The 27,186-nt window shown below is 41.8% G+C and overlaps 2 protein-coding genes across 3 annotated transcripts in view; one reads left to right on the forward strand and one right to left on the reverse strand.

The window, feature by feature from the left end:
• Positions 1–29: 29 nt before the first annotated feature.
• Positions 30–21,161, forward strand: RMDN1 (regulator of microtubule dynamics 1). The gene is made up of 10 exons (XM_060277719.1): positions 30–207; positions 1,482–1,599; positions 3,966–4,053; positions 6,141–6,300; positions 8,094–8,183; positions 10,738–10,793; positions 13,232–13,319; positions 13,891–13,921; positions 14,491–14,624; positions 16,610–21,161. Exons 1-10 carry the CDS (start codon positions 76–78, stop codon positions 16,646–16,648), a joined length of 936 nt encoding a protein of 311 aa, XP_060133702.1. The 5' UTR covers positions 30–75; the 3' UTR covers positions 16,649–21,161.
• A 651-nt stretch (positions 21,162–21,812) lies between these two features.
• Positions 21,813–27,186, reverse strand: part of WWP1 (WW domain containing E3 ubiquitin protein ligase 1) — a 61,115-nt gene continuing 55,741 nt past the window's right edge. For both annotated transcript variants that reach the window (XM_035124822.2, XM_035124821.2), the window contains exons 21-24: positions 26,198–26,302; positions 25,288–25,384; positions 25,046–25,118; positions 21,813–23,652 (exon numbers count right to left, since the gene is read on the reverse strand). In XM_035124822.2, the coding sequence (XP_034980713.1) occupies positions 23,553–23,652; positions 25,046–25,118; positions 25,288–25,384; positions 26,198–26,302 (375 nt within the window). In that variant the 3' untranslated portion in view covers positions 21,813–23,552. The remainder of the gene's footprint in view (positions 23,653–25,045; positions 25,119–25,287; positions 25,385–26,197; positions 26,303–27,186) is intronic.

Here is a 27,186-nt window from a genome sequence, read left to right on the forward strand (position 1 = left end):
GGAAAGAGAGCGTTTCCGGCGCGGAGGGGCGGGTGGAAGTCGGAGGGGGGGGGAGTACGGGAAGAGGCTTCCGCTATGGCGTCTGCAGCGCGGCTTTTGCGCCGAGGAGGCTGCCCGGTGAGGACGCGGCTCCTCTGCGGGGCTCCGAAGGCGAGACTCGGCTGGCGGCGCCAAGTCGCTTCGGGGCGAAGAGGCGGGGGAAGCGAGGTGCGGTTGCGCTCCGACGTGCGCTCATCCTTAGCTTTCTCTCCCTGCTCCCCCCCCATGTCAGCTTTAAAGTGTGTTCTGGGACGGCGACCTTGCAAAAAAAACCAAACTTGTCGGTGGAAATCTCGGCTTTAGAGTGAAGACCCCCCTCCCCCGCGCCTTATTTCCTCCCTTTTTACTCCCCCCCCCCAGGCTGTGACAACTAGAGTTGAGCTCTCCTCGGCTAGGGAAGTCTGGATGCTTTAGTTGAGATTCCTGCAAAGGGGGGGGGGGTTGGATTAGCTTGACCCTCTGGGTCCCTTCCACAGCTACAATTCTCCGATTCCAGCGGCTGCGCAAGCTGAGTTTGGTTTCTTCCGGGTAAGAGCACTAGAGACGTGTGGAGTTCGTAATGTTCACTTTAATGGTGAAGAAGCTGAAGAACAGCACCTTAAAACAGTTCTTTTGAATATGAAAAGGAAACAGGCCGGTCGCAGCATGGCAGATTCCCCAGTTAAATCTGTTAAACCTATTGCACTTAGCTGATCACAGGTTTGCTTTAAACATACTCATATGTTGAGTTATCTTATCCATGCTGCTTTTAATTTTCCCTCCTTGCAATACTGTTGTGGATGTAGTTGGCTGAACTAGAGAGGGAGGGCTTGTTAGCCAACAGGTGGGCAGGTAAAGGAGCCTGTTGCCAGGTAGACAGAAAATTGGGAGAGGTATGAGAAAGGGCCAACAAGAGTGTCTTAGACACCCAAGTGGTTAAATTTTGGGAGCATCATCCCTCGTGTCTCTGTAACCAGGTAGGCTGTGATAGTGGGGACGCAACAAGTACGAGTAAACAAGGACACCAAGTTTGGACATCAAGTAGTAGCACAATACAAAATACAAAATTCAACTTCAAATAATGTTTCTGATTATGATTAATGCATGGTTAGATTCAGATGTACAAAAAAATCATAGTTTTTTTGTTATATCAAGATTAAGCCTAAACGTGTTCACACTTCCCTGGGAATGAGCACAGTGGTACTTCTGAGTAAGCATGCCTAAGATTACACTGCACATATATCCTTGGACTCACAGAAGTAGCTTCACAGCCATCTTTTAGTACTGTACTGGGTAATAAGCATAATTGAAAGCTTTGTAAAAAGAGAGTGCCTTCTGAACTTGCAGGACTTCATTTGTATGCATACAGCCCAGTCTAACTTGTGTTTACTCGAGTAGATGCAATGTTTCTTTTCAAGTTGCAACTAAATATGGTTAGGATTGTACGCTTTGTCTCTTGTTAGTTGGCTGAACAGTCCAGATTTTTCAGAAGAGGAGTTGCATTCTCAGCACTGTCCTACCTGGGTTACGAAGCATACATACTAATCTCTCACTCTAGTGTGGTTCATGCTGATGTCAAAGGTAAGCGGAGGAATTCAGAGGCCTGGATTTTACAAAACACTAAAGCAAGTCATTGCTAAATATGAAGATCTTCCTTCCCAAGTCCTGCATTTGCTATGCTACCCAGAGCTAAGACCTGTTTGGCTTAATGTTATGTCTGAGCCTGAGCTTCTGATTTGTGTCCCCTCCCCCACCAGATTGCAAGTGGTAAGCCAAGAACAAACCATGCCTACAGCTCATGGAGCAAGAAAAATGACACGGCTTCAAACATGATGCTATACCAGACCATGGCTTAGCTCTGGGTAGTGCAGCAGCAGCCTGACCTGCAGTGGAGTGAAGTACCATTTTTTACTGTGGGTATACACATCCTTGCATGCTCATGCTTAGCCATAGTTTGGCTTAGTGTTGCATGTGCATCGTGCTGTGCAGTTGTAAAACTAGTTACCAGAGGATCCTTTTCCTAAACTCCTGTCTTGTACAGTGGTACCTCAGGTCATAGCTGCCAAGTTCTCCCTTTTTTTAAGGGAAATTCCCTTATGCTGAATAGGCTTCCTTGCGAGAAAAGGGAAAACTTGGCAGCTATGCCTCAGGTTGCGGACCCGATCCGTTCCAGGGTGCCGTTCGCAACCCGAACGGCGCTTTCGCGCATCGCAATAGAGCACTTTTGCGCATGCGCGAAAGCGCATAGAACACTGCGCATGTGCGCGTGGCCCAACCCGGAAGTAAACACTTCCAAGTCCTCCGCATTCATATCACGGAAAAACGCAACCCGCAGCGGACGCAACATGAGGTATGACTCTTATTTGTTTTTTCGAAAGCTATAAGTGAAATATAATGAAGACTGATCAGTTGCTTTAGCAAAATGGAAATTAAGCTAGCAGGTATTTATGCCATTATGGTTGCAGTGTGCTTTCTAACCCTCTGAAAGCTCTCAAAAACTTAACAGTCCAAAGAAGTCAGGTAATTACAGACTTAAATGAAGTTAGCAAAAGGAGCTTTAGATAGCAAGATGATGATGATGATCTGTAAGCTCAGCCAGAAGGTCTTGTTTAGCAGAATTATCTCCATTGCTGCAGGCATTGCTTTTTTGTATATTTAGATAACAGGGTGTTCTGTAATAACAGTGATATAACTTGCAATGCTTTATTTTTTTAAAAAATGGAAAACCTATGAATATTATCCAGAGAGAGACCTGCAGAAGGCTGCTGGCAGCAATTGACTTTTCACCCCACCTCCTCCTCCTGGCAGCCCCTGAAAAAGCTTAGGGACCTCTTCTGAATGGGTTGGGCTATGTTGGGGGGCATTGAGGGGGAAGGGCAGAGGCACTTTCCATGAGGAGGGAAGAGGTAGGAAAGTCAACTTTTACCCGCCCCCTTTCTTCATGTTCTCCGGATCTAACTCAGTGTATATTGCATTTGTCTTTACATACAGTTTGTTCCATATTATTGTACATTTATGAATACAGTTTAATTCATTAAATACCTTGCTATTTAGACATCTGTCATACTTCTTCTCTGGTACACTTTGCTCACTCTTGATCTTTCATACACTCTCTATGATGATTATTTTGAATCCGTACTTTTACTGGATCTTTTCGGTATAATGGACATATTTGTCATGAAGTGTATTTGTATGTATTTGTTGTATTATTTTCATAAAAAGTGACAAACAAATGGACTAAATAATAACAATATCTCAGTTGCTTTTGTCCTTGCCAACTCCCCTGGCTTTTGTGCCAGCAAATAATGTTTAGCAGTATGCAGAAGTCCTATACTATTGTAAGCACCCTAAAATGACAATTTCAAAGAAGAAAAACTGGTGTTGCTCAGAAATAACCCCCCAACAGATAAAAACATCCACAGACACACCCAAAACAAACAAACAAAACTCTAGTAACACAAGTAGGCGTGCTTTGCGCACACATACTGATAAAAACCCACACAAATAATACAAAACAAGCAATACAAAAAACTAGGTAGCATTCCAAAAGAAAACCCATTCAAAAAAGAGATAGACAAGATGCCCTCTCACCTTTACAAAAACAAGTAAATAAAACAGGCAACTCCCTGTTGATATGCAAATCTTGTTCCTGTCAGTTTGTTACTGGAAATAAACCAATATTATTTGCATAACACATAGCTGCCAAGTTATCCCTTTTTTTAAGGGATTTTCCCTTATGCTGAATAGGCTTCCTCGCGAGAAAAGGGAAAACTTGGCAGCTATGATAACATAGTTAATGTGGCACTTAGTAATAGTTCTTCACTGTGCAAGAAATAGACATAGTGCTATTTAACTTTAGCTGAATTGTTCTCCTCTTAGAGCTATTTATACACGCAAGATAGAATAGCATATTCACACTTTTTTTCCCTTTTTTAACCAACCTTAAGTTAATGAAGTCCTAGATCAAGCAGACTACCTATATGGGAGTGGGGAAACCGAAAAGCTCTATCAGTTGCTGGAAGAATACAAAAACAGGTACGTTATTGTAGCAGACTCCCTCTGTACTCTGGTCGCAAGAAGGGTCAGAGCATAGAAGCAGGGCACCTGCCACTTGTTATGAGGACAGCCATCTCTGCGGGGCAGAACATGATGGGACAGGGGAGATAATTCCTAAAGGATATACTTGACTGGTCGAATTTAGGGCAGCCATCGATATCATTTTCTTTAAGAATCTAATCATACTCCAACATCCTGTTCTCACAATAGCTAGTCAGATGTGTATGGAAGCAGCACTTTCTCCATTTGTAATTCCTAACAACTGGTATTCAGAGGCATATTGCCTCTGGCAGTGGAAGTAGAAAACAGCAATCATGGCTAGTAGCCATTGATCACCTTGTCTTCTGTGAACGTGTCTTAATAATCTCATTAAGCCATCCAAAATGTTGACCATCACTGCATCTGGCGGGGAGAAATTCAATTCTCCCACTTCCCCTCTGTGACATGAAATTTCCACTCCCCAACACATGCAGTCTCATCTCCTATACAAAGACAAGAATACCAAGCCATTGTGATGTAAGACTTAACAGTCAGCATGTCAAAGGTATTCAAAATGCTGCACAAATTCTTAGTTATTCTTCCAACAACTCTTTAATAGAGGGCAAGAACATCCTCGTTGCAGATGGTATTTAGGACTGGGCTGAGAAAAGTAGTGCTGTCTCAACCATTCTTTTATCAATTAATGAGAAAATATATTGCATTAAAATTGCGAAAAAAGAGAAAATTTTAGAAAAAATAATATTGTGGGGTGCAAGGTTTTTGCTGTATTTATCTTACTTTCAATGTGGCCAAGGTAGTCCTTTCTTTCATTTCTCAAATCATCTTTCAGTTGTCTGCTCTCTGCAGTCTTCCTGGGTATCCACATTTCCTGGAAAAAACCCACACATCTTCATTTGAACTTTCCTGTAAACATAGAGGGGGTGCTTATTGTTGCCTTTTGTGCTTACTTTGAAGACTTTTCTTACTGTTAAAAGAATCTGTATGGGGTGTTTATTTTTTATTTAAGGTAGAATTTCACTTAAAGACAAAATCAGCAATTCACAGTGTTTTTATGTGTTTGGTAGCCAGCCTCCCTAATTTCCCATGCTTTGATTTTAGCTCAGGGCTTTTTCATATCAGGAAGTGTAGGCAGTTGTAGAGGTCGAAGATCAGTTGAGAAATGTTTCATGGGAGAGGAAAAACCCACTGAACACAACCTCGTAACAATAAGGTAAAAATTCCCCAGCAAAACTCTAAAGTGCTGTGAGAAAGAAGCAGAGAGATCAAAGCCTCTTTCGCAGCAGATGAAAGCATTTGAGGAATTATTGCAGTTCTTTTCAGGGAGAAATTTGCTATTACGGATGTGAGGGACAAGGGATACAGGGAAGTCCCTCCCATCTTAAGTTCCAGCCCATCCCCAAGCGCTGGAGAGAGTAGGGAGAGCTCTGCCTCTAGCGGAGAGTCAGGAAGTGGGGTCCGAGGCTCAGGCAAGGTTGCGGAGCCCATGCACCAGGTGGGACAGGAAGTGGGGGGCCCGGGGGGAAGGCCAATCCCCCCAACTCCCGAATTGCGACGCAAACGTAGGGGGAAGAGGTTGGGTCTCCCAAAGCTTCTGTGCTGGAAGAAAACGAGCCAATCGCCATTCGGAGGTTCTGACACCTCACCTTAAGGATGCATATTTACCGCTCTGAACACTGTAAATAATCAGCACTTAATAAAAGCCTAAAAAGACCATGCTGGAGTCGTTACTCTAGAGTAGCCATATCAGGCCCCCTGACAACGAAGCTGCTTGTTTTAATAGCTTTTAGAAATGCTCACCAAGTTGTGTCATAAATTACTTGTGTAAAGTTCATTCTTGTCCTTGGCCTCCAGTCTTTGCGTCAGAAAATAAAGAGAGGAAAAGGAAGGTGTTGCTATACAACTTGAAAAACTTTAATTTACAATTACCTACCACATATTCACACAGGAGGGGAAATAGCTTATGAGCCCACAGCATCCCTGATCTAACTATAGATATGTTTCTTCGCTGGTTATTAACTCTCGCCTGGTAATTATCAAAGCATCCTATTGTGTTTCCTTATAACTAGTGAGAATGCACAACTGTTGTGGCGCTTGGCACGAGCATCGCGGGACGTGGCTCAGCTTAGTCAAACTTCGGCAGAGAAAAAGAAGCAGCTGATCTATGAGGCCCTTGGTTACGCCACAAAAGCACTCGAGAAAGAGAAATCGTGTTTCAATGTGCACAAGGTAAGTGTGGCTCCACTCCATTTACTGGGCTGCAAGACTAAAGCGAGGGTGTAGATCCTGCAAAAGCAACCCCTGACCGGAGGTGGATCCACTCAGGATCAAATGCAATAGCTATTATAGCAGAGTCCAAGAAAACATAGATAAGAACTGGAAATAGGGCAGCTCTGGTGAGGCAGTTGTTTTTCTCACAAAGGCCTGGCAGAGACTGAGAGGGTTGTGTGTTTTTTCTTGTTGTTTTTGCTAAAACAGCCAATTTGATTGTTACTAGAGGATACATCTACAGCTACAGGATACATCTGGTGGCTCTTCCTCTTTAGTACCGTGTTTCTCATATTATAAGACACGTCTTATATTAATTTTTTCCTGAAAAAAACACAGCATGGCTTATTTTCAAGGGATGTCTTATTTTTTAATTAAGTACCGGTACCGGTATCTGTACAGACCACAGACCTGCTCCCACCGGGTCTTCGCGCGCGGCAGGCAAAGGCTGCAGCCGGGTCCTGGGGCTGCGCGCGCGGCAGGCAAAGGCTGCAGCCGGGTCCTGGGGCTGCGCGCGTGGCAGGCAGAGGCTGCAGCTGGGTCCTGGGGCTGCGCGCGCTACGCGCTGAGGCTGCAGCCGGGTCCCGGGTGTCCGCGCGCGGTGCGCAAAGGCTGTAGCCGGGTCTTGGGGCTGCGCGCTGAGGCTGCAGCCGGGTCCCGGGTGTCCGCGCGCAAAGGCTGCAGCCGGGTCCTGGGGCTGCGCGCTGAGGCTACAGCCAGGTCCCGGGTGTCCGTGCGCGGTGCGCAAAGGCTACAGCCGGGTTCTGGGGCTGCACGCTCTGCGCGCTGAGGCTGCAGCCAGGTCTCGGGGGTTAACGCGGCAGCAGCAACCCTTCTTTGCCACAGACCTTCTTCCACCACCCGGTACGGCTTATTTTCGAGGTATGCCTTATATTTTTCCACCTCAGGAAAATCCTGCCATGCCTTATTTTGTAGGGATGCCTTAAAATATGAGAAACACGGTAGACCCCTCTTTCTGAATGGTCCTCTGGTTCTTAAGTTTGTTTTCAGCCAGACGAGTGCTCCTTTGCCAGTTCAGTATCTCCCATAGGGTCTCTCTCTCTCTCTCTCTCTCTCTCTCTCTCTCTCTCTCTCTCTCTCTCTCTCTCTCTCTCTCTCTCTGTGTGTGTGTGTGTGTAAGTGGATCTAGAGCAGGCATCCCCAAACTCGGCCCTCCAGCTGTTGTTGGACTACATCTCCCATCATCCCTAGCTAACAGGACCAGTGGTCAGGGATGATGGGAATTGTAGTCCCAAAACAGCTGGAGGGCCGAGTTTGGGGGTGCCTGATCTAGAGTAATGTGGTGGGGTGAATTGGCTGCTTAACGGCTCTTCGGGTATATTGAGGTTTTCTCCAAGTTCCCAGTCCTCCCCAGATGAGATCCCTCCCAATTGTTCCTTGATAGTAAACTAGACAGAACAATTTAATAAGTATTTACTCCCAGCCATATAGTAATAGAAAGGGGATGGCTACAATTTCTGTAGATTTTTCAAAATAAATAAAATTATAAGTAATGGTAATGGGCCTATTTCAGTTAATTTGAACTTCGTTAGGATTAAATTTCTAGAAACCCAACAGCAGTAACAGTGGGAAAACTCATCCTCTTGAAAATAACTGTGACTGGTGATTTAAATCGTAGCAGAATTACTGAACTAAATATTTTCATATATTATTTTAAAAACAGATACAGAGTTTGTATTTCCTAACATGCAGAATAATAGCAGTTCAGTTATGTACCTCTCCTTTATATTTAGTGGTATGCAATCTGCCTCAGTGATGTGGGAGATTATGAAGGAATAAAGAAAAAAATTGCCAATGCTTTTGTTATCAAGGAACACTTCCAGGTATGTAAAATTAAATTTCCTGTCTTGTGTCTGTTTGCTCAGTGTTTTGCATATCACAGAAATGTTTCCGGACTTAAACACAGCACAAAGGAGAAATTGTTATTTGCTCTAACACAGGGAACTAGTTCGACACATTTTACAAAAGTGAATTTAAGGACCAGGCATACAAGCCATTTTAAACTTTCAGGTGGTCTCAGTATAAACAAAGACCTTTAAACTTAAGTAAATGTGCGAGAAAGAGACTGAGCATCTGGAATGCTCTTTTGAAAAGGATGTGAATGTGTTTGAGGCCATATATTCCTCAGGATTACTACAGCAAATGGACTTAAATTTAACCTTTAAACCATAATGTGAACAGTGCCCCTTTAACGAGCAGTGTTTGGTGGAGGAATAATAATAAGCCTAACTCAAAGCAGTCTTAATTTAATAATTGATCTACCGCAAAGGTGTAATAGGCTAAATATTATTGAACAAATTGTTGTTGTTTAGTCGTTTAGTTGTGTCCGACTCTTTGTGACCCCATGGACCATAGCACGCCAGGCACTCCTGTCTTCCACTGCCTCCCGCAGTTTGGTCAAACTCATGTTTGTAGCTTCAAGAACACTGTCCAACCATCTCGTCCTCTGTCGTCCCCTTCTCCTTGTGCCCTCCATCTTTCCCAACATCAGGGTCTTTTCCAGGGAGTCTTCTCTTTTCATGAAGTGGCCAAAGTATTGGAGCCTCAGCTTCAGGATCTGTCCTTCCAGGGAGCACTCAGGGCTGATTTCCTTCAGAATGGATAGGTTTGATCTTCTTGCAGTCCATGGGACTCTCAAGAGTCTCCTCCAGCACCATAATTCAAAAACGATTCTAAATTCTTCGGCAATCAGCCTTCTTTATGGTCCAGCTCTCACTTCCATACATCACTACTGGGAAAACCATAGCTTTAACTATACGGACCTTTGTTGGCAAGGTGATGTCTCTGCTTTTTAAGATGTTGTCTAGGTTTGTCATTGCTTTTATCCCAAGAAGCAGGCGTCTTTTAATTTCGTGACTGCTGTCACCATCTGCAGTGATCAAGGAGCCCAGGAAAGTAAAATCTCTCACTGCCTCCATTTCTTCCCCTTCTATTTGCCAGGAGGTGATGGAACCAGTGGCCATGATCTTGGTTTTTTTGATGTTGAGCTTCAGACCATATTTTGCACTCTCCTCTTTCACCCTCATTAAAAGGTTCTTTAATTCCTCCTCACTTTCTGCCATCAAGGTTGTGTCATCTGCATACCTGAGGTTGTTGATATTTCTTCCGGCAATCTTAATTCCGGCTTGGGATTCATCTAGTCCAGCCTTTCGCATGATGAATTCTGCATATAAGTTAAATAAGCAGGGAGACAATATACAACCTTGTCGTACTCCTTTCCCAATTTTGAACCAGTCCGTTGTTCCATATCCAGTTCTAAGTGTAGCTTCTTGTCCCACATAGAGATGAGGTGATCAAGCACTCCCATTTTTTAAGAACTTGCCATAGTTTGCTGTGGTCAACACAGTCAAATGCTTTTGCATAGTCAATGAAGCAGAAGTAGATGTCTTTCTGGAACTCTCTAGCTTTCTCCATAATCCAGCGCATGTTTGCTATTTGGTCTTTGGTTCCTCTGCCCCTTCAAAATCCAGCTTGTGCTTCTGGGAGTTCTCGGTCCACATACTGCTGAAGCCTGCCTTGTAGAATTTTGAGTGTAACCTTGCTAGCGTGTGAAATGAGTGCAATTGTGCAGTAGCTGAAGCATTCTTTGGCGCTTCCCTTCTTTGGGATTGGGATGCAGACTGATCTTCTCCAATCCTCTGGCCATTGCTGAGTTTTCGAAACTTGCTGGCATATTGAGTGTAGCACCTTAAAAGCACCGTCGTTTAAAATTTTTAATAGTTCAGCTGGAATATCATTACTTCCACTGGCCTTGTTATTAGCAGTGCTTTTTAAGGCGCATTTGATTTCACTCTCCAAGATGTCTGGCCATCAACCACACGAAATGTTCCTTTCATATCTCCAATTTTCTTGAACAGATCTCTGGTTTTCCCCATTCTATTGTTTTCCTCTATTTCTTTGCATTGCTTGTTTAAGAAGGCCCTCTTGTCTCTCCTTGCTATTTTTTGAAAATCTTCATTCAGTTTCCTGTATCTTCCACTATCTCCCTCGCATTTTGCTTGCCTCCTCTCCCCCACTATTTGTAAGGCCTCGTTGGACAGCCATTTTGCTTTCTTGCATTTCCTTTTCCTTGGGATGGTTTTCGTTGCTGCTTCCTGTATAATATTACGAGCCTCCATCCATAGTTCTTCAGGCACTCTGTCCACCAAATCCAAATCCTTAAACCTGTTCCTATTGAACAAATAGGATACAGTATTTCATTTCACCAGAAACCTAAATGTAAAATGCAGTGTTTTCTTCAGGCAGGCAAAAGGTACAGGAATATCATCTAGGCATTGCTACAGGTTGGAAGGGTGATTGTGGGAGCAATAGAGGCTATGGGGTTAGTGTTTTAAAAAAATACCTGATAGGCTTTCATTTGTTGCCTTTCCTTGACAGAAAGCGATAGAACTGAATCCAAAGGATGCTACATCACTTCATCTTATGGGCATTTGGTAAGATTTTTAAGCAAAATCATACTTGTGCCACCGCTGTTAATGAAATACAAAATGTTTGGACATAAACTTTGCAAATTCCACCTGATTCTCTTGGCACTGGCTTATTAACAGCATTATAAAACACCCTCTTACCATTAAACAAGTTTGTATTAGCAACCGTGCCGATATAGACAAATTTGCAAGAAGGCATTGCAAAGCATTACAGTGGACACTCTGGTTGCGAAAGTGATCCATGTGGGAGGCACGTTTGCAACCCACAGCACAGTGTCTGCGCACACGCAGGTTGCGATTTGGCGCTTCTGCGCATGCACAAAGCGCAACTGCCAAAACCCGGAAGTAACCCGTTCCGGTACTTCCAGGTTCAGCGTAGTGTGCAACCCGAAAACACACAACCTGAATCGTCTGTAACCCAAGGTATGGCTGTATTACTATTCTAGATGGAAACAAAAGTCTTATTTCCACCCATCATTACCATTTGGGCCCCTGTGGAATTCTGTAGCTAGATAGTTTAGAATGAAAATAGAATGAAAATAGAAAACTTAATAGTGTATTCAAAATAATACACAGATAAATACTATGGGAAAATTACAGTAACAGCAACCAAAACATTTTTCAAAACGTTTTGGGCACCATTTCAAACACAGCTCAGTTTCCACTTTCAAAAGAGCAACATTCCCATTCTGGAGTGTCAGGAAACGTGCTGTGTTCTGCTTCTTTCGTGGATTGCTTTTTTTGGTCAGACTGCATACAAAACTCTTTTTTTTTCCCCTCACATTTTTTTGCCACACGCTGCCTAATCCTGTTGAGAGACCTAAATTGCTTTTAGCGATTTCCCATGTTTCTGGTCATCCTCTTAGGAGAATTACCTCCTTCCTGGTCTGCTTAATGGTTATAAGTGGCTCAATATTTCTGTTCATTAGCGTAAGAAATTGAAAACTCATTAGCATTCACTTCCCTGTTTGGCCCTCAACAAGCCCTGCAAATTGTTGCCCTGAAAGACATTAATATGGCCATGTGGCAATTTTGATCAAATCCTTGAAAGGGGGGCAAGATTGGGAGCTTTTGTCTTTATTCTTTTTTCTTCTGATGCTTGCTGAGAAGGCATGGATGTCCAGAAACATTTTGAAGCAGCCTGACCGAGAATTACAGGCACTCCCCCCCCCCCAAACTTAGGTGCGTTCAGATCACTTGCGACCGCACATATGAGTGGGAGGGGGGTGAGAGACCTGAAGAGCCTCAACAAATTCCCTCTGTGCCTCCAACTTGTGAGGAGACCCTCCTTGTAGCCTGGAAAGGATGCCTGCACATGATGGAGATATCTGCCTGACTCTCCTGGACTTCTTTGCCTTTAATTGAAAAGTAGGCATACGAGTTGTTGTTTAATCTGGAGGTGTTTTCCTGCCCCGTTTTCCTGCTCTAAATATCCCCCTGAGCCAGTTGCTAGCCTTATGAGGGGGAGATGCCTGTGTTCTTTTTATTTTGGGGGTTTGAGAAATAATTTTTGCTTAGGTCAGGCTGATTACTGACACTGGACTTTGAAACTTCCCTTGTAGAAAATAGGTGGGGTAGCCTTTATTTGTTTGAGTTGGTTGCAGCTGCCCGCTACGTTCTTTCTGTTTTTGTGACACACTGTGCTACACTGAATTAATCTGTTTGGGATGCAACCTTGGAGGGTTAGCCTAGTAGAGTGTTTGGCCTCATGTGATTTCAGGTAGACAATAATATGGGCTTTGCGTTGAAGCCAGAGGTGATTGCTCAGACATGTAGAACTCCCACCGTTTTAAAAAATACTATTGTTTGTGTTCCCCTGTCATCTAAAAGTATAGTTTCGGTAATGTATAAATCCGATAGAAACTGAACATCTTGTGTGTGCTAAAGAGCAATGGATTGTTCTATGGAAAACTACCTTTAAAAACGGTGTTGTCTAAAATGAGGGGAACCTCATTAAAGCTTCCTCATAGATGGTATCTCACACCTTTAAGATTGTCCTGCATGACTAATAATGTCTTATTCAAGGGTCTTATTTTCATATGTGGCAGAGTTGTAGTCAAATTTTGAACTATTGGTCATTTGAACTCGTGGAATGATCTACTGAAGTGAACCAATACGGACATTTGAGATAATTTATAACTTTTATTCTTGTAGGAGGTTGAGTCAACCAATGTGTTGTGATGTTCTTTGTTGGTTGTATAGTTCTGTTGACCTAAAAGTGAATGAAAACAGAGAGAGAGAGAGAGAAAGAGAGAGAGAGAAGAGAGAGAGAGAGAGAGAGAGAGAGAGAGAGAGAGAGAGAGAGAGAGAGAGAGATATTGTGTGTGTGTGTGTGTGTGTGTAATAATAATGTGGGCTTTGGAGATTAATATATACTCCTCTCCAAACATGCATACAGAATGTCAAAGTGTAAAGTACACAACATCCTTTTGCATTTCTTGCAGGTGTTATACGTTTGCTGACATGCCATGGTATCAGAGCAAAATAGCTGCAGCTTTATTTTCTACGCCACCCAGCTCCACCTATGAAGAGGTATGGTACCCCAACAGCCTATGAATGGGTTTTTCTTGGTTACTGTATTATAATTAAAGCACTGAACGAGGAAGGTGACACTCATCTTAAACTGTAAGGTTGTCGTGCAGTAAACATGAACATACTGATCTCAGTATCACAGAACCTGAGATTTTGAAAAATAAACGTAGCTATATTCATGACAGCTGTTTAACAAAACAAATTGGGTTTAAATCATGGGATAGGACATCTGCTGTCCTCCATGTGTTGTTGAACTACAGTTCTCTTAATCCCTGAGAGCTTGCTGACTCTGGGGCCAGTGGGAGCCAGAGTCCAGCATCATGTGGAGGCCACAGGTTCCCTACATCTGGTTAAAACTGCATTTTGTAAATAATTATGTTCTTCTAAAAATGTATAATGGGGGGCAGGACTTGAAGCGCACACCCATTTCACAGAATGGATTCGTAAACATAGCAATTACCTTGTACAGTGGGTTATTCCCTAAAATATTTTAGCCCACTGCTAGAGGGATTTTGATTATTTCAGGTTATTTTTCAGCCATACTCTTAACTTTAATACCAATATTTTGCAGGCCTTACGTTACTTCCAGAAGGCTGAAGATGGTAAGTTACGTAGCACTGTAGAGTACATGGTATCCTTTGTGCATGGACCGTTAAAATTAAAAACCAAAGTAGAACCTTGTCAGGAACAAGTGTGAAAGGCTTTACTATTCATAATGAACCTCAGAAATATTTGAGACATTAAACCAACCCTCCGGAACAGATTTGGGAGAAGTACCATTGATCAAGTTTAAATCCTTGTGCCCACAGGACAGTTGCTTAGTGCTGTATTGAATCCGAGTCAATTTTTAGTTTTGAAAGAAAGTAGAAATTGACTGTTTCTAGCTTAAAGCAGGAGGAAAGTTGTTTCCTTTCCCAGAATAATAGAATCATATAATTTTAGAGTCGGAAGGGACCCCGGGGATCATCTATTCCAACCACCTGCAAAATTTCTTAGCACATTTTGGTTAACTGATGCAGCTTATATGCAATAGCCAGCCAAGCAAAAACCTTATTGGCCATGTTAGTATTGCCTGAAGTGCATATGCAGAAATCACTGCGGTGTTCTCAAATATGTTGTTGACTAAAATATTATATATTATATTATATAAAAATCTTTCTGTTTTGTGCAGTTGAGCCAAATTTCTATAGTAAGAACTTACTCTTCTTGGGAAAGACATACATGAAGTTGAACAACAGGAAAATGGCCCTTTTGTGGTTAACAAAGGCCAAAGAACGGCTGTCACACACAGAGGAGGATAAGCAGGTAAGCATTGTGGCCATTGTCACTGTTGGCTAAAGAAACTCCTATTTTTGCAGAGTGAGTCACAGCATACTCTGAACCTACTCCCATTATGCTCAAAGGGCAGAATATTCAGAATGTGCTTAGAAATAAAGTGTTCCAAATGAAAAAGCTATATAAACATGTCATCAAATTGTTTGCCTTTGGTGTGCTAACAATTCATCAAAGTATATTAGGGGAGTATTAGCAGTGTTTTTAAACTGACCTAATGTTCGTATAAGGTAAAGGTAAAGGAACCCCTGACCATTAGGTCCAGTCGTGTCCGACTCTGGGGTTGCGCGCTCATCTCGCATTATTGGCCGAGGGAGCCGGCGTATAGCTTCCAGGTCATGTGGCCAGCATGACAAAGCCGCTTCTGGCAAACCAGAGCAGCACATGGAAACGCCGTTTACCTTCCCGCTGTAGCGGTTCCTATTTATCTACTTGCATTTTGACGTGCTTTCGAACTGCTAGGTTGGCAGGAGCTGGGACCAAGCAACGGGAGCTCACCCCATCACAGGGATTCAAACCGCCGACCTTCTGATCAGCAAGCCCTAGGCTCAGTGGTTTAACCACATCGCCACCTGGGTCCCAATGTTCGTATAGTTTTAAGTAAATTTTCAAGTGTTCCTGCCAAGAAGCTGAATTTAAAACTACGAGGATGAAATTTCTTTTTTCACGGGAGGGAGCTTGAATTGATTAGAAAGCCATAAATCTTACAGTTTAGTTATTATTCTCATCACAGTGGTATACTGTATAGTCATTCCTCCCCGGAGCTCAGGAGAGAACAGATTAAGATTTCTTCCAATTCTGTGAGGTTACACTAAGAAATGTTTACTGACCTAGGTTGCTCTGTTTCATAGAGAAGCGGAGATTTAAACCCAGGTCTTCATCAGCCAGTGCAGTCTACTTTACCTCAGTGGTTCCCTTACAAATTAAGGCAGGATCTTCTGTTCATAGAAATAAAGATGACAAATGGTTGCTCAGCTACTCTGGCTCTTCAATCCAGTGCCCTTGATGAGCAATAGTGATTGGAGGAAAGTGGGCAGATCTAATGTATTTTGCATAAGCTTACTAAGCTGAAATGGGTAGCACCCCAAAAAAGAAAAGAACAGCATTGCAGAGGGAACAGATTCACAGGCTAAGGGAAGGCAACTCTGTCATCTGGAGCTCTCACTAATCACTATTGTAGCTGTTAGTATTTTTGCACTCAATTTCCACATACACACAAAATGCAGATCTTCACTTGTAGGGCTTCAGCAAGATGTATTTGGCATTCATTTGCTCAATTATAAAAATATAGTTGCAGAATTCCAACTAATGTCAAACGTTAGGCTCTAGTCTAAAGGAAGGGATGGGGTTCCTTTTTTGAGCCAAGCATTACACCAGTGGAAAGCTGTCTGGGCAGTCAGATTTCACAATCGCACACAATCAAAGATATGTAAGAATTACTTGCCATGGAGAGAGGAGTATATATTTAATTCTTAGCAACTCCTCTTAGGTTTCACCTTCCATTTTCTCCAGAGACTTTGTGGGGGGAAATGTCTCCAGCAGGGTGGGGGTGGGGGAATTCTCCCACACCTTTTATCTGTGCAGAAGGTAGAAAGATCCCTGTTTTAAAAGAAGAATGCAATAATGCCTGTGCACAACTGAATGGCAAAGTGCCCCTTCAGAGCCTCCAGCTTCAAAATGCAACAGTACCCCATGAATTGCATGAGTACAGTTGGAAAATGCATTGACAACTATTGGCATATTTTCAATACCTCTCTGCTGAGACCTTTCCCCCTCTCTTTTGATGTCCTTACTGAGAAAGGCAATTCAATCACACACTTGCCCCACAACTCTCTTTTCCTGCTTTGCTGCTTCCCAGAGGGCAGATGAAATCCATCCCTAACCGAGACACTATTGTGGGCATGGCTGCGTCTTGGTGGGAAGACACTATTGAACTTTTCATCTCTTTTTCATTTCAGGTACATAAAGAAGCTGTGGAATTGCTAAATTCTCTGTGACAAGATCATTGAAATATTGTGTGTTGCTATGATCTACTTACTGGGCTGGGGCAACCCTGTCAGATGGGTGGGGTACAAATTATTATTATTATTTACTAATCAAACACATAAAACAGGCCTGGTGCTATGGAAATGGCCACATCTTTAACTGGAGGACATTCTATAATGTATTGACTATTGTGTGAAATATATATTGCAGGAGATGGAAGGGATATGTATAAAATATACTGTTCCAATCAAAAACAGTTATAAAATTTTCTTAGAAGAATTGTTTATACTTTGCTTCTAAATCCGTTTTTCACTTGCTGGAGCTGAACTCTCGGTAGCTAGTATCTTGGGAAAAGAACAGCCTAATTATCATTATCTTCTTCAGAGCCCCAACACCACCTTTAAAAATCCTAATATAAAGAATAATGTTGGGCCTGTCAATTTTTTAAGACCCATGGACATATTGTGGCTTTTGAGTAAGTACCATGGATCACTTCTATCACTCACTACCCTGGAAAGAGACAGAAAGCATGTTTTCGAAGGGATATGGGTATCAGATCCAGTAAAATTAATGTGAGCCTTTAATAGAACGTAAGGAGAAAGTGCATAAGAATGTCATGCTTCTACCTTCCTCCTGCTGCTCTTTCTACTTTTCAAATGGGAAAAAAGGAAACTACCCTCATCACTGAGGGTGTGAGATGGACAGAGGCTTCATGAGCGCTGGGGAAGACCTCAAGGGTGAAACTGTACCCATGGGTGCAACACTAGGAACTCCTGGAGTGATGTATGTTGAGAAATACATGCCCATGGCAATTTCTAAGGGTATTCTTTACCCTTGGGGAGCAAGTATACGCTCTTTGGGGTTAATTTTGATAGACTCCGTAACACTTGTTGAACCTTTTGGGGTTTGGCAGAATGAGCTACTGCTTCCTTGTTGTCAGAGAGGAGGTACCTTAATCAAGAGAATGAGGGAAGCAGGCAGAGATAACATCAGATCCCGCTCCAGTGGATTTCTCCCTTCCCCTTCACCAACTTCATTTTTTTATCAGTTATTTTAGTATTAAATTGTAAAACACCATGGGTGCCTTGGCAGGAAGGCATTGTATCAATGCAGTAAATAAACTGGTTCCCTAAAAGTGTGAACTGTGTTTTCCTACTGTGGCTTCTTATATAATAAAGACCTCTTTCAGAGCCTTTCAACAGGCTCTAAAGATGCAGCAAACACTTAAGGAACATTTGCCATTAAACACAATATGGAGCACCTTATTGTCCTGCCTCTTTTCAGTTTTGTGGGGTGTCTGTTTCTCTCCCTTGAAGACAGTTAGCTTTCTAGAGAACTCTGGTAGTGGGGTGGTGTAGAAATGTCACAGGTAAATCAAGCCAGCCTGTTGTACAGCTGATCCCTATTTACTAAATTGTCTGGTGGCTGACAGTTAAAAGCATCCAGATTAAATGCTGAAATCTGCCTGGGATATACAGATTCCTCTTGCAGACGTGAAAGCATGAAACTTCAGATGCCCAGAGCAAGGTACTGGCTGCAAACAGGGTCCAGTGAAACAGTAACATAGCTCCCTCCTTACTGTAACTTTTGGACCTTGAAAATCCTGCAACTGGCTAACCCAATGGTTGCAAGCAAACGGGGAGGATGTGACCGACGTTTGTAGCAATAGCAGCTGATTACTAAACTCCCCACCGCACCTGCCCAACAATTGGGAGAAACCCATGTGTCTTGTGGGAAACAACAAAGACTGGAGTACTGTAACTTCTTCCTTCACTGACAAGCGGGAAAGGCCCTTTACAGGGTGAAGCAAGTCATTGCCAGCAGCGGGCAGCTGGCTGACAAGACCTGCAGGTAGGGGCCTGTCTCTCTTCTCTTGCCCCACCCTGCTGCTCCATCACCCCTCCCTTCGTCGTCTTGCTGCTCATGTCTGTGTGGGGAGGAGGGTTACCAGTTACTGGCATAGCTGCCAAGTTTTCCCTTTTCTCGCGAGGAAGCCTATTCAGCATAATGGAAAATCCCTTAAAAAAAGGGATAACTTGGCAGCTATGGTTACTGGTGGTGGGCTGGTGCCAACACATTATCTATCCCAGGGCACTGTGGTCCCTTGTCAGGTCATGCCCCCCCCTTGCTGCTGGCTATGCTTTTAACCCAAATTTCCTTTCTACAATTGTATGATCTTCCATTGCCTGCAGTGTTAAGGTTATCGAAACACGTTCCTCTACAAAAACAGACACCTGAGATAGTGTAAACTGCTCACCCTTTCTGTAAACCTGTCAAGCCAGCTCTACCTATTTTAATTGTTGCAGGGAAACACTAAGGATTGCTACCATAGAAATCGGTGCTGTATGTGTAACAGGGAAACCTGGCCTGATCACAATTCCCCACCCCCACCCCCTAAATCTTCCCAAGTAGTGCTGTGCCTGAAGTAAGGAGCTACAACATCTCCCTGACCTGTGGCTTTACTCACTAAGGCTGACAAAATTTGGAATCAAGCCATCTAGAGGCCAGTTTCCCCTTCCCGGATGTATTTGAACAAGGAAGTAAAATAGTCTAACGTCTTGTGTGTTCAGTTCTGGGCACATTTTAAGAAGGATACAGTGGTACCTCGGGTTAAGAACTTAATTTGTTCTGGAGGTCTGTTCTTAACCTGAAACTGTTCTTAACCTGAGGTACCACTTCAGCTAATGCAGCGTTTCTCAACCACTGTTCCGCGGCACACTAGTGTGCCGCGAGACACTGGCTGGTGTGCCGCGACGTGCGGCGACGAGAAGGGCGATTTGCATTGTCACGTGCCTGGCGGCCGCCAATAAACTACACTGACCCGCCGGAAAGGAAGCCGGCCGGGTCACGACGCGGGGCGAGCGCAGCTCTCAACAGCCACCACCACGGGAGGGTGGTTTTAGACAAACTTAAAGAAGCTGGCTGGATGAGCTCAACCTGAAACTTGCTGAGCAAAGGATTGTGCTGGCAGATAAATCAGCGGCTTGTGAAGCCTTATTACAGGAGATTGCAACCAACACAGCAATTGGCAAGTATTTCTTACAGTCATAATTATATAGTCAATATAGGGCGGCATAGAGTTAATTTTTTTAACTTTTTTAATGGTGGTGTGCCTCGTGATTTTTTTCATGGAACAAGTGTGCCTTGGTCCAAAAAAGGTTGAGAAACACTGAGCTAATGGGGCCTCCTACTGCCGCCGCACAATTTCTGTTCTCATCCTGAAGCAAAGTTCTTAACCTGAGATACTATTTCTGGGTTAGCGGAGTTTGTAACCTCAAGCGTCTGCAGCCCGAGGTACCACTGTATAGACAAATAGGAACAAGTTTCAGCAAGGACAACAAGTATGGAGGAAAAGTCCTTTGAAGTTGAAGGGAATGTATAGCCTGGAGAGGGTGGTATAGCACATAATAGTACTCTTGAAATACCTGAAGCCATCTCATGTGGAAGATGGCAAAAACTTGTGCTCTACTAGCTAACCACAAGTGTAGAGCTAATAACAGGCATAGGCAAACTTGGCCTTCAGATGTTTTGGGACTACAACTCCCATCATCCCTAGCTAACAGGACCAGTGGTCAGGGATGATGGGAATTGTAGTCTCAAAACATCTGGAGGGCCGAGTTTGCCTAGGCTTGGCTAATAATCATTTAAGTTATAGCGGACTAGATTAGGAGAAACCTCTTGGAGGTACAAGCAGTTGGACAACGGAACAAAGGATCTCTACAAGTGGTGGGCTGTCACTCACTGGAGGTCTTCAAAGCAGAGGTTGGACGATTGGTAATGCAAAAAAAAATCTAAAGGAAAAATGGGCTTTAGGATATTAAAAACAAAAGTGAAGGGGTGAAACAGTCTAGAAAAAGAAAAAGAGCACTGAAAGGAGCCTAACTAGAACACAAAGCAAGTTGCCCAACATACACAAAAATCATGCAAACAGTAGCAAAAATCCCCCATATGCTGATAAAGAACATATCAAGAACCAAGACAAATGAATAACACAAAAGCACAAAGCTGAGCAGCATGAAGGCAGGAGTAGGGGCTGATTGGATGTGATCAAATCAGCTGCAATCCCACCTTTAAGCACTGGAGGGAGCTCGTGTCCTACACGATCTACCCCTAGGTTTCTGTTGTCAAATAGCAGGTTAGGCAAAATTATGTACAGACCTCCTCCAACGTTGATTCTCTCATTGCAACACATTAGAGAAGTCTGTTCACACATACATGACCCACTATGGGTACAGGAAAATGAAGTTCAGTCATCTTAAAACTGGCAAATCTAGATTGTTATCTGTCATCTGAGACTCGAGAAGAAAATTACTACTTTCCTATGCGTGAATCGTCACACTGATGGCTGTTGAAAGATTTTTCCTTAAAGCTTGAGGATAAGCATGCCTGCCCTGTTCTACTGAAATATGACTAATCAATGCTATTTACAGGTAGGTAGCCGTGTTAGTCTGAGTCGAAGCAAAATAAAAAAAATCCTTCAGCACCTTAAAGACCAACTAAGTTTTTATTTTGGTATGAGCTTTCATGTGCATGCACACTTCTTCAGATACACTTGAAACAGAAGGTGTTCTCTTTCAAGTGTATCTGAAGAAGTGTGCATGCACACGAAAGCTCATACCAAAATAAAAACTTAGTTGGTCTTTAAGGTGCTACTGAAGGAATTTTTTTAATCAATGCTATGTGAGTCGTATCTAAAGCAGGAGAGTTAAGATTAAATTGAAATTCCACTGCTTCAAACAGGAATTAGACCTCACTACATTTTTCTGAAACAAGCAAACAACTAATGCTATGACCCATCCTTATATGGGTTGTAGCTGGGCCTGTGTGAATGTGTTTCTTCAAATAAGGCAAATCAAAACGGACCAGCAGTTTAAGAAGTGTAAGCACTGAATCCTGAGATTAAGCAGCAGAGAGAGAGGAATGTGCAGTGCCGTACTCATTTTTGCTCACCTTTCCTCATCCAGCTACAGATGTAGTGTTTATTTTCCAGCCATATAGCAGCACTAGCTAGATGTGGGCATAAATGAAGATCCATGTCCAGTATATTTCCTATATGACTTTCAGAGAATACATTGCTAGCGTAGTTAGGAGCTGGTGCAGGTAAGCAAAAAAAAAACCCCGGTTTGAATTTTATTTCTACTAGGTAGCAATAGGAAGATCAGTTCCCACTTGGGGAGGGAATGCCCACTGGAGAAGTCAAACTTCATTAATTCATTTTCTGCATTATCTTAGGAACTTTTTTTTTTTTTTACGTTGCTCATGTGAATGGTGGTAGGGGCAGGGCAACCTAAAAGACTAAGGTTCCAATCAGGGTAGAAAAATCAAGATGATATTTTGGTGTAATCATACATATGTGTGTGTAGGGTAACTAACACAAGATAGACAGGAGGTCTGTTAATCAATGCAGTGCTTTTATCAAGCATTCACAGGTTAATAGTCATGAATAATAAAGTGTAACAATATGTAGAAAAATAAGATTTTGGCAGAATTAAACTGCTATATTGAGAAAATGAGAGCAAATATAGCAGAGTCACTGCATTTACAGGTTTTTTGCAGTTTGATATGTTACAGAAATGTTAATTCTAGGAAATCTGTTTCATGTGTGTACAAAACTGTATAAGTTAAATTTAATGGAATTTACAGTGAATATTGAAAGCATGATACAAATGGCAATTTAAAATGTTACTCTAATAAGGAAGCACAATTTGCTAAAAGTAGCATTTAATAATTCACATCAGTAAGTTGTAGAATTTATTACACATATTTGCAGTTTAGCAAATGCCCCTCAATACTGCAAACACAATTTAATTTTTTATATACATTGTGCACTTATGACAAATAAGCCTTGGCCTATATAAAAACAAAATTTAGAGTTGCTTAATTAGGAACATCTGGATTTTTTTTCTTGAAGGGATGAGAGTATTGAAGACTAATAGAAAATTAGTTCAGTTGTGCAAAGCATATGTAACTACTTCCATTTGGATTTTCTAGATTCATGATCAAAAAAATGAGAACAATTCACATTACTTTTTCATATCCTCCTAAATTAATTAGTTTATCAAATGAAATTGAAACATATCACTAATATCCTTTTTTTAAAGCCTGTAAGATACCAGACTGGGACAGAATATGTAGGAATCTTTTTATTTTTTCCTTGAAGATTACCTACTGTTCTCTTGGAAATAACCCAAGGTAATATGTAAACAATTTTCAATGCTGCTCAATGAGTTATAATAGTCTGTTCAGCTCCTACAGTAAAAGTCAGAACAGTGGCACCAATGTCTTAACAATCACATTCATCTTATTGTACATTACTCTTGTGCAAGTAATAAAGGATTTACTCATGACCTCAGCTACACAGAAGTTGGGTTATCAGCTATTACAATTATTATTTTTTAATTCAGCTGACAGAATATTACATTCTATCATTTCGAAAAGCCAGCAGCATTTTTCTACATAGCAAGGATGTGTTGGGCCTAAGCCTTTTAACACCTTTAAAACAGCCATGCAATAGAAATAACCCTTAGAGATGTTGCATAAGTGAGAAGAATACAGAGCAGTCTGCACATTTTCTGAACAAAACCAAGAAAGATACTCCTGACTCTTCTGAATGGCTGTGATGTTTAATAAGTTTACAGCTCTATAAAACTAGAGCTCATTACTGTGTATTTATATACACATTTTTTTAAATAAAGTCTTTCATGTTCAATTTTATTCTGGCCAGTCTTTGAGGGGAAAATAAATAAAGTAGAGAAGGTAAAACTGTTTTGCATATCTTTGTGGAAGAACGGAGAACATTTTTTAGAGTTCCAGAAAAATCACTGTACAGAAGAAACAGCTTATATACCACTAACTGTGAAATTTTGTTGCTCCAGCCTGCTAAAACAAAACTTCACTTTGCCTTGAACTTGTTTTTTATTCTTGTCCAAATCCTTCTGTCTCTTCAATTGCAAAAAGCAGCTTCTCTTTTAGCTGTTCATAGCTTTTATAAGGCGGTAAATCCAAACGATTAAAACTAGGAGAGAAGAGGGGGGGAATCAGAGACTCTACATCCCATTTAAAATATCTTTCACAGGACCACATCAATCACAGCTGTTTGATTACAGTATAAGCAAGAAATTTTTACCTCTTCAGTACTAAGTAACTCATGAAGATTCATAAATACCCATACTTCTAGTTACAGGTAGGTAGCCGTGTTGGTCTGACGTAGTCAAAACAAAATAAAAAATTTCCTTCCAGCAGCACCTTAAAGACCAACTAAGTTTTTATTTTGGTATGAGCTTTCGTGTGCATGCACACTTCTTCAGATACACTGAAGCAGAAGTCCCCAGACGCTTATGTAGGGAAAGGGCGGGGAGGAGGTAAATACCCATGTTAAGCTGAAAATAAATAGGCAGTTTGCAGACCATTTTTAATATGGCTACTTAGATTAAAATAGTCAAATTTGCAGATTCAGATTGATTGTCCATAGGCTGATATTGCCCTTGAGTTTTGCAGTGTAAGAAATGAACAAGAGGGAAACATCTGGTCAACTGTCCTTGGCCGAAGAGGGAAACATAAGAGAGGATACAAATATGCCCAAATATTTACATATTTGTTGTCATATGTTGGCGGGTTTGTTATTATCTTTGCTATCTGTGTGTTTGTGTTGATAACCATTGGATCTATTTATTTATTTGTGCTTTTATCTTGTGAACTGCCCTGAGAACTTTTGATGAAGTGCGGTATAAAAAGCTAAATAATCATCATCATCATCTGTGATTTTTATTATGCAATCTACCCAATGTAAATTTCAATCTGATGGTAGGTTTTTTGCATGTAAAAATCATGCAAATGAAAGGTAACTCTTTTTAACTCTACTGGGTCCAATTCTCACTGAGACCCTATAGAAAAGTAGAGAATGTGTGTGTGCACACTTGCTTACTGTTGGGGTAAGGCAGGCATCCCCAAACTGTGGCCCTCCAGATGTTTTGGCCTACAACTCCCATGATCCCTAGCTAACTGGACCAGTGGTCAGGGATGATGAGAATTGTAGTCCAAAACATCTGGAGGGCTGAAGTTTGGGGATGCCTGGGGTAAGGAGTGTGATCTGTAGAAGAGGGGAAAGAAGTAACCTGAGAAATGGGGCCCACAGCACTTTGAAATTCCCAATATGTACCTGAGTCCCAAAAGGTAAGAAACCCCTGCGAAGAATGGCTGGTGTTAAAGAAGCATACTATAGAGCAGGCATCCCCAAACTTCGGCCCTCCAGATGTTTTGGACTACAATTCCCATCATCCCTGACCACTGGTTCTCTTAGCTAGGGCCTTCGCTAGGCCAAAACATCTGGAGGGCCGCAGTTTGGGGATGCCTGCTATAGAGCAAAATGTAAGATAACAAGGAACTCACTCTCTGTTACAACAACTCACCATGTGTGACTTCTTGGTAACCAGGTTTCCTTGCCAACTTTTTCAATGCAGAATTTCTGAGGACCGTTACTTCCTGAGTAATAAAAAATAAAATTAAAGGTTAAAAGGGCATTTTTGTTAACAGTAGGGTAGATATTAATGATACCATATTCCAATAATTGGGAGAAAATGCAGGTTAAAAGGACCAGGGAATGTTACCATATATTACACATACTTTGCAATGTATTACAACGTTTTCTTACCCATGAGCTCAGCAAATCCACCCAGTGGTAATCGGCAAGTACCAGTGACAAACTGCATCAGTCGCATGCGAACTTCATTGTCAGCTTCTTTTATAAACTAACAGAAATTTAAAGTTTATTTTATTACTTTGAAATGTCAATTGGTTAAGAGCTAATTTTGTGCTTGTCTACCACTATCAGAAGTAATTCTATTAAAAATTACATTTCACTTACACATATGAATGATCCCAACTTTCCTAAACCAAGCAAACTCCCATAGTTTTAGAGCTTTGCATTACATTTTAAAACTGGTTTCCTCATTTCATTTCATTTCATTTCTGAATTGCTTCCCATGAAACATCCCAAAGCACATAAGAATAAATACATCAAATATGTGTTTATATAATTAGTGTTATGAGTTCAGGAGTGCTGGACCTCTCTAAATTCCTGGATCCAATAAGTGTTAGAGTTTAATCAAGGCTTGGGGAGTTAAACTGTGTGCCAGACACTTCTACTGCCTGGATCCAGAAAATGCTAAGAGCTAATTAAGCCAGGCTGTAATGCTAAACCCATATACAGTGGTACCTTTGTTTACAACCATAATCCGTTCCGGAGGTCTGGTTGTAAACCAAAACAGGTTGTAACCCAAGGTGTGCTTTCGCCAATAGAGCCTCCCCCCCAAAATGGGTTGTAATAAAAAAAATGGGTTGTAATCTTAAAAAAGGGACACGCAATTCTGGGTTTGACGTGATTTTAATCCAAAACGGTTGTAATCCAAAGCAGTTGCAAACCAAGCTACCACTGTACTGTACTAATTTCCAGGAGGAAGCTACACGGAAGCCCAAGAAGAAACTGGCTTTATTTCTAAAATAAAAACCTTACCAATGTGTAATAATTTCACACCTGCTTTTTCAACAAGAATATATTATACCTGCCAGAACCACATTATTTGCTTGCTGTTTCTTGTATAATGACGATAAACAGTGTTCCTTTGCCAATCTGCCAAATCAACTTCTTGCATGCCACAAAGCATGACCTATAAAAAGACCACATGATTTAGCACTTTAGTAGCATAAGATCCTGAAGCATAACAGCAGATACTGACATGCTTGATCTTTTCTTGTCTTGCCCCAAATAAAGATTCTGGAAAAGTGAGATGAAGCTTTCAACAAAATATGATTCGCTAACAAATACAGTCATTATATATTTTTAGGATATATTAAAAGACTGGTCTTATTAGTTGTTAAGGAACTGGTTAAGAGCTAGCTGCTTAGCAATATGCTCTTTCTCTGTGTGTGTGTGTGTGCTACTCCCACAGCAAGAATCCCTTATGGTCAAGCTAAGGGATGTTATATGAGTGAAGGTAGGTAGAAACTGTATAACCTGCTTACTGAAAAGTGTAGCAGCTTTGAGATGTACTGGTGTCACAAAATGGAAGAGAATGTACAACCATACACTGTAGGTACATTTCAAAGAGCAATACCTGAGATACCTGTAATTAACTCTATATATTTCTCTACATTTTCCTCATCTGAGGTTATTTTTTATTATTTTGTTTTAATTATGATTCTTCTTTAATTATGTGAACATACTGAATATGAAAGCTAAAAGTTTTCTAATGTTCACAGCACTTTGAGGCATGCCTGTTTATTTGTGCCTTAGTCAAACACGGACATAACAATTTGCTTGTACAGTGATACCTCGCAAGACGAATGCCTCGCGCAACGAAAAACTCGCAAGACGAAAGAGTTTTGCGTTGCGCGAGGAACTCACAAGATGATGAGGTTTTCTATGGCTGCCGCTTCGTCTTGTAGCGCGGGAAGGCGGCAAAGGAAGATCAGCTGTCAGTACGGGAAGCTGGCAGCTGATCTTCCTTTGCCTTCTTCCCGTGCTACAGCTGGTTTCCCGGTGCTTGCCAGG

The sequence above is a fragment of the Zootoca vivipara genome, chromosome 8 (assembly GCF_963506605.1).
Source record: "Zootoca vivipara chromosome 8, rZooViv1.1, whole genome shotgun sequence".
Taxonomy (NCBI): domain Eukaryota; kingdom Metazoa; phylum Chordata; class Lepidosauria; order Squamata; family Lacertidae; genus Zootoca; species Zootoca vivipara.

Bases quoted from the DNA above. Each gene is read 5' to 3' on its own strand.
- RMDN1 (XM_060277719.1), top strand. From the start codon at position 76: ATGGCGTCTGCAGCGCGGCTTTTGCGCCGAGGAGGCTGCCCGGTGAGG. The intron at 13,320-13,890 runs GTATGGTACCCC...AATATTTTGCAG, and splicing joins CCAGCTCCACCTATGAAGAG to GCCTTACGTTACTTCCAGAA. The intron at 13,922-14,490 runs GTAAGTTACGTA...TGTTTTGTGCAG, and splicing joins CTTCCAGAAGGCTGAAGATG to TTGAGCCAAATTTCTATAGT.